Below are 7,194 nucleotides of genomic sequence, written 5' to 3'. Positions count from 1 at the left end.
CCCGCAGGCAAACAGTTGGGGGTGGAAGGCTGTAGAAACCCCTGGAGGAGAGCTGGAGTTGGTCTGTGGTCTGTGATGCTGTCTCAAGGGACACTTTCCTACTCTGGGCCTTGAAATCTCGTGCAGCGTGTTTGGGGACAAGATACTTGATGGAGGACTCTGCTGGGGCAGGTGGGGGTGTGGAACTGGGGAACTAAGTAAAGGCTGTCTGAGGCACCCACCGCACCAGACAAAAGCTCACCTCTGTGATGGCTCCTCTCTGCTGGCTAAGGGGGGCCCGTGCCCCAGGTTCTGAGTCCCTCCCAGCTAGTGCTATTGCCGGAAATCCCAGGACCACAGCGCCCACCGTTCCCCACTTTCTTGTCCCCCAGGAAACCAAGACTCGAGGCTTTCTAAAAATTCAGATTCTTTTTTTTTTATTTATTTATGAGGAATGTATATTGTTAGTCACTTATACCAAAGGACACATAAAAGCAGAATCATAAAACTGACTGCACCCATCGTGGCCCCCAAGTCTACGCTTGGGCTCTTCTCCACTCTGCTCTTGGGAGTCACTACCGAGACCCCAAAAGCCAGCAAAATCCCTTCAACGTGAGTAAAGGAAATAGCTTGAAGCAGCGACAAATTTTTTTACAAGTGATTATTCAAAGAATGCACAATAGCCACAGTTCAGACAAATCAACTACAAAGATCATAAAAAAAAAAAAAAAAGCCTTGCTTATAAAAACAAAGATTGGACAAAAAAGGGAAGCAGACACTTTAGGTAGGTGGGAGTTTTGCCTCTTCTGGGGGGGTGGGTGGGTGCGGCCGTGCAGGGCCCAATACAGGCTTGTTTCCAGAGGACGCACGGGTACAGGGAAGCCTTGCTCTCGTCCTACAGCAGAAACTGAATACTGTAAGTTCGCTAGACAAGATCTTGGGGCAAGCGGTGGCTCTGACCGGTTGAGAGTACCCGGGCTCCCAGCTGAGAAGAGGTGGCTGAGACTGAGCTCTGTGGAGGTCCTAATGCCCAGAGGGGCTGGACATGCCAAGGAGTGAGTAGGTGATGCTCTCCAGCCCAAAGAACCAGGGAGCTGAGCTGCCTCCTGGGGCGGGACTGATCTCGTGTGCCGTTGGAAGATTCACAGGACTGGGGGGGTAGGCCCCTGCCACCTCAGAAGACAGACACTGCTTCCCTTCTAGTTCCATGGGACACTTTGGTGTTCCGCAGAAACATCCTTAGTGTATTTGAAAGACTTAACATTTTCTCACTTTGGTCAAAGTACAGCGGGCACAGAAGCCACAACAATAAATGTGCGGACCTGGGTGTATCCACTGTTGACAAGCTAGGACAGACAGGGTTAACTAGTCAGTAGTTTGCAGGGTGTGGGGGACAATGGAAAATCATCTGAGGGCACTGGTTTGGCATGTTCACAGATGACAGAGGAACTGTCCAGAGGGAAAGAGGCAGGCTCAGGTCTGGAGATGGCAGAGCCTCTGTACTTTTCTTGAGCACATCTAGCTGGCTTAGGCCCAGAGCCAGACTCCACAGAGAGACGAAGGCTCTGACCACAAGAGTCCATGTTAGCTTGAGGTGTAGACCGAGAGTCCCACCTCACAGAGTTTTAGGACAACCTGCCCTTTCACTTGGAGTTACTGCTCAAGGTCAACCCTAGAAAGATTCCCTAGCAGGCAGGAGACCTTGGGTCTGTGACCGGCCCGCAGACAACCTTCTGAAGCTATTAGGCAAAACAAAAGCACTCGATTAATCAACAGAAAATGACATCTGAACTTCAAATCTGTGCAATTACAGGTTATCTGTAGCTGTTGAGGATCAACATTTATGGCATTCTTTTTAAAACTCCCCATTTACCATGAATTAGTCACCTTCCCTTGGTGTCACCATCACGAGAAATACGCTGGGGGGAGCAGTGGTCTGACCCAACATGATTTTTTGCCTTATTCCTGCTAAGTCATGATTATCTGAGCAGAGACGATTTACCTTCTAGGATTTACCCTGGCTTTCTTCCTACCAATTGGTCGGGGTCTACAGCGTTACTGCCCCTGTCAGCAGGACAAATTCCTAGGAATGCTTTAGGAGGGGCAGCTGGGAGCTTGGCAACATTCCAAGGTATGTCTGCCTACCGGGGAAGTGGTCTGTTACCCCTGGAGGGCAGGCCTCCTTCTAGTGCTCAGGCAATTCCATTAGCCCCATCTGGCTGGTCCCAGCCCTTCCTGCCGCCTGGGGAAGGGACACACCTCCCGGGCAGCAGCCTTCCCTGCTGCTGGGCCCCTCCCAAGCCGGCTAAAGTGCAAGATCATGGAGCATCATCTGCAGGTTCTCATCACGCTTAGCACTGGTAACAAGCTGACTGCAGTGTTCAACTCCGGGCCTTAGAAATGTTTCACCAGATTCTTTAAGTTCACTGCTTTACCCTCTTGGAGGAAAAGGAAAAACTAACAATCACGAGGAAGGAATCTCAGAAGGGGAAGATGGGAAGCAGAGGGGCCTCAGAATTCACAAATGAAAAATCCTGTCCCTGGTATGATTCACATGGTTGACTGGAACCTAATTGAGACCACAAGAGGTCAGTGTAGCAAACACAAAGGGAAAGGAAACAGAAAACAAAAAACAAAAAACAAAAAAACGGAAATAGACCGGAAGAGGAAATGGGCGGAAAGAAGGACCAAACCCCTTCTCTCTGCCCTGCGGTCTCTGTCTCTCTGCTGGAGAAAAAAGAAGGGGGATGGCGAGACCTGGCCTGATATTCCCAAAGAAAAGTAGAATATCAGGAACCCAAAGTTCTCAGTGTCACCAACCGTGGGTCCATTCTTTTTAAAAAAAGGAAAATAAAACCCAAAACCTGTTGACCCATGTGATGAGGAATGCTACGACCTCTTTCTCGCACCCAGTGTGAAACACCCGACCTGTCAGTCACTGGGTCACGCTACACTGGGCAGAGGTAAAAATTCTTCTCCTCCTGGGGCTTGCTTATCCAGTTCCCGTAGCCCATGTCCTTCAGACATTTTTTGAAGTAGTTCTTGGCTATCTCGTAGTCACGGGCAGCTTTCTTGGCCTCACCATAGGAGAGTCTAAGTAGATCTCTGCGGTATCGGAAGGAGCAGAGCTTCTTGAATAGAAGGAAAATGTTCTTTTTGGAGACCCGGGACAATTCGTTCCGTGGCCTGGGGAAACGAAAGGACTCATTATTCACCTGGGATGGAACAAGTGGAGGCACTGGGGGTGGGGAGGTGGCAACTTTTAAGCTCTGGTGTTTGACAGTGTGACGCCCCTTGGCAGTCTGGCTAGCTGGCTGGGTGGCCGTGCTCCCCCAGCTCCTTACCCATCCACGGTGCCTCTGGTCCCATCCAGGATTTCTAGGTCATAGCCATCAGCCAAACACCAGTTAACACTTGTCTCCTTGGTCTTCCCAGACTGCCTTTTGGAATCGTATACGCTGACTCGGCCAACCTAGGAATTCCAGGAGCAAGGGGGAGGAAGATGGAAACTTTCAGGGAAAAGCTTCTGAAGCAGGGACTCAAGACTCACAGGAAAGAGGGAAGATGGGGTCACGATCTTTCCCCCTTGTTTATCATTCTGTTTGGCTAAGACTCAGATATACTAACCCCACCTCAATTCAAATGGATTCCAAATTAAAGGAAGGAAAAAAGTGAAAGTGTTAATCGCTCAGTCATATCCAACTCTTTGTGACCCCATGAATTGCAGCCTGCCAGGCTCCTCTGTCCATGGAATTCTCCAGGCAAGAATACTGGAGTGGGTTGCATTTCCTCCTCCAGGGGATCTTTCCAACCCAGGGACCAAGCCCAGGTCTCCTGCTTTACAGGCAGATTCTTTCCGGTCTTAGCCACTGGGGAAGCCCCCAAAGAAGGAAAGCCCTTAGCATTCCAAAGGAGGGAAGGCTAAGTTAGAGGGAAACCAACTAAGGCTCCCCTTGCCCACACTGTACATTTCTGCTCTGCTAACAGGATTACTTGAAAAGAAGAAAACGTCAAGGGGAAAATGATTGGGTTATTGCACCTTGGGGTGGTTGACAATAAAGGGATGTCGGAGTCCGTCCTCAAACGCACTTCCGTCTCTTGTCACACGGCAGCAAATGGCACGGGTCAGGTGCCCCTGGCTGAAGAGGTAACCTGGGCACAAGAAGAAACGCACACACCTGATCATCCCAGTGCCATGAAGCAAGAGTCATGTGGGGAGCTTGAGGGCACAGACAGAGCATCAGCTCCCTAGGCAGGGAGCGCCTGCTGACTGCGGCTGCCCAGGACACACAAGGATCATCAGTTAGGCGCAATACATAAGGTTCCAGGTAAGGCCAAGCGCTGAGAGGGGAAGGGCACTGAGACGCTGCAGTTTTAAGCTGCTGTGTTTCTCTAACTCACCTTGAAAGACTTGGCTGGCATGTCGTTACTGAGACTGCTGCCTAAACCAATTTTCCCATCACAGCAGACGGGACACTCAGAATCAATTACTAAACCACCGAATCGAGCACACTTTGAAAAGGGGAGACATCATGTTAACACCTGGCAACGGAGTGTGCAGTTTGCTGGGACCTGGGAACCAGGATGACAGTCCGGTTCCAGCTCCCAAGGCAGGTCCTTACCCAGAGTGACGGATTTGAGATACACAGGCTGCAGGAAGTGGGTCAGCAGCGCCCCCTGCAGGCCCAGCACATTCCAGCGCAGGATCTTGTCGCTGCAGGACATAGTGCGGAGTCTCTCCCCCAGACGAATGCCGTCCCACGTGGGCACAATGTCACTGGACTCCACTGGGATCGTGCCTTCCCCTGGATGAGAGGCTTGGGTTAGACCTGCAAGGGCCGCTGGACCAGGCCCCTGCCTGGCGTGGCATTTTCTGCTCCTTAGACTCGGGCCAGAGGCTTCTCACTCATTTGTTCTTTGAATATTTCACAGCAGCTACTTGGTGCTGGGTACTAGGCTGGGTGCCGGGAAGCAATGGTGAGCAAAACCAAATCAGATCCTTGTGTTCCGAGGTTGATGGGGGTGAGGGAGCAGAAAGGGAACAGACACTAAACAAGTAAGCCAATGCACACGTAATGATTGTAGATGGTTTGAGGGAGCTATAATGGACAGGTCAGGGAATCTCTGGGACAGGATTGTCGGGGGGCTGAGACACAAAGGAAGAGAAGAAACGGCTGAGAAAGAGTGTTTCAGACACACAGTTCAGCTAAAGCAAAGGCCCTGGGGCAGCAGAGGGTTTAGCTGTTGAGGGACCTGACGAAGAACCAGCACGGCTGCAGCGGCGGGGTTTGCTTTCGTGTGGTGGGAAACCACAGCAGGGTGGCGGGCTTTTCGTTTCCAGTGAACTCTAATGAGATACAATCACCCGTTTAGAGTACATAAAAATTTTTAGTGTATTCACAGACTTGTGCAGCCATCACCACAATCAATGTGAGAACGTTTCATCACCCTCCAAGGAAGCCTCCTATCCATTAGCTGTCACGCCCCATTTCCCTCCAGCCCCTTCCACCGCTGGCCCAGCCAGCCCCTAATTTACTTTCCTTCTTTATGGATTTTCCTATTCTAGATGTTTCAAGTAAACGAAAGCATGGGAGTCACGTAACACAAAATCTTTTTTGTGACTGGCTTCTTTCCCTTCTTAACACTGTTTCCTAGGTTCCTTCGTGTTGTGGCATGTATCAAATGATATCCCATTTTATGGATATACTTCATTTTGTTTATCCATTCATCAGTTGATGGACACTGGGGATGTCTCTACTTTTGGGCTACTATGAACATTGCTGCTATAAACATTCTGTATTCATTTTTTCTCCCTGGGCCTCCATAACGGGAGACTGCGGGGGAAAAATGAGAGGAAAAAAAGGAGACTCTGCGGGGCTGTAAAGCGCAGGGCCAGCGCAGCAAATGCGGTGATGATGCGGCAGCCGGGAGCCTCCTCAGCCCCGAGTGGCAACGCCGACAGAAGGGGCAGCTGGTCTGTGTCAGTTTTTGGGTGGGTTTATTTTCATTTCTCTTGGGGATGTTTCTAGGAGTGAACTGCTGGGTCATATAGGAGCTCTGTGTTTAGACTTCAGGGTTTTTAGCAGGGAAGCGACATGACCTCTGTTTGAGGGTCACTCTGATGACTGCAGAAGGATGGCCTGAAGGGAATGGAGTGGACGTGAGGGGACGGTGAGGAGACATGGGAGGACAGTAGAGGAGGAGGAGCTGGCAGACAAGGGGCAGAATCAGCAGCCAACTAGGCAGGAGGGGAAGCGGGCGTGCAGAGTCCTCCTGTTAACGCCTCAGGCTTGTTCTGCATCGTTTTCTCCAACCTTCCCTGAGGTGATCCCATCCATTTCCATGGCCATAAAGATCAACTGTAGGAGGATAACTCCCAAACTTTTATTTACAGCCACCTCTCTCCTCTGAGCTCTAGATGGGTACCTCTGCCTCCTATTTGACGGGAGATCCCCCCAGCAGACTAATTCAAAATGCAATCCCGATCTTCCCATAGACCTTCCCCGACCTACATCTTCCCTCTCCCTGGAGACAAGACCCTGGTATCCCACCCACTGACGGCAGAAACCCTGCAGCTGTGCCCTGGCCCTGTGATGGGCCTGGGGCTTTGCAGAGCCTTTCTGTGGGAGATGGAGGACGTGTTACTCACCGTTCTCTACCTTGGTGCGGAGCTTGCCTTGTTTGGGATTCTCGAAGACAGGGTAGTGGCGGGAGTCTGTGCTCTCCACAGCTCGGTCGCTGCAGGACTTGTCAAAGAGGGCCCCATCCCCACACGGGGCCGTGCTGCAAGACAGGGGCGTCTGTCAACACCCACCTGTGTGCGTGGATCTCTTCAGTTGCCTGGGGCTCAAGAACAGCTCCATGTGGCAGAAACAAGGTTTTTTTTTTTTTTTTTCTGAAGCCTATCACGGGCTACTGGAGTGGGTAGAAGTGTGAGTCATTCCACACTGGGGTGTGGACCTCAAACAAGAGTTGAGCATGGCCCACTGAACAAGCTCTGAATTATGGACGAGGAGACCATTCAGACACCCAGTCCTGGAAAGCCGGCGGGCCGGCTCCGGTGACAACAGAGATTGTACAGACCTGATATAGAGATGGAACGACACGCTCTTTTTTATTTGAAGCTTTTCTCCTCCTTTAGCAGGTTCAAATATACTATCCTTCGCCGTCTGGGGGTTGTATTTCATTAACTCGCTGTAGAGAAACCTATAAGAA

General features: G+C 50.9%; 1 protein-coding gene across 5 annotated transcripts in view; it reads right to left on the bottom strand.

Moving 5' to 3' along the window:
* Nucleotides 1–393: 393 nt before the first annotated feature.
* Nucleotides 394–7,194, bottom strand: part of ADAR (adenosine deaminase RNA specific) — a 52,257-nt gene continuing 45,456 nt past the window's right edge. For all 5 annotated transcript variants that reach the window (XM_043876047.1, XM_043876049.1, XM_043876046.1 and 2 more), the window contains 6 exons: nt 7,063–7,185; nt 6,629–6,762; nt 4,602–4,784; nt 4,019–4,131; nt 3,324–3,451; nt 394–3,165 (listed from right to left, as the gene is read on the bottom strand). In XM_043876047.1, coding sequence (XP_043731982.1) covers nt 2,928–3,165; nt 3,324–3,451; nt 4,019–4,131; nt 4,602–4,784; nt 6,629–6,762; nt 7,063–7,185 — 919 coding nt within the window. In that variant the 3' untranslated portion in view covers nt 394–2,927. The remainder of the gene's footprint in view (nt 3,166–3,323; nt 3,452–4,018; nt 4,132–4,601; nt 4,785–6,628; nt 6,763–7,062; nt 7,186–7,194) is intronic.

Source organism: Cervus elaphus, chromosome 20, assembly GCF_910594005.1.
Source record: "Cervus elaphus chromosome 20, mCerEla1.1, whole genome shotgun sequence".
Classification (NCBI taxonomy): domain Eukaryota; kingdom Metazoa; phylum Chordata; class Mammalia; order Artiodactyla; family Cervidae; genus Cervus; species Cervus elaphus.
Note: the sequence above shows the minus strand (reverse complement) of the source record. Positions and strands in the feature narration are given on the sequence as shown.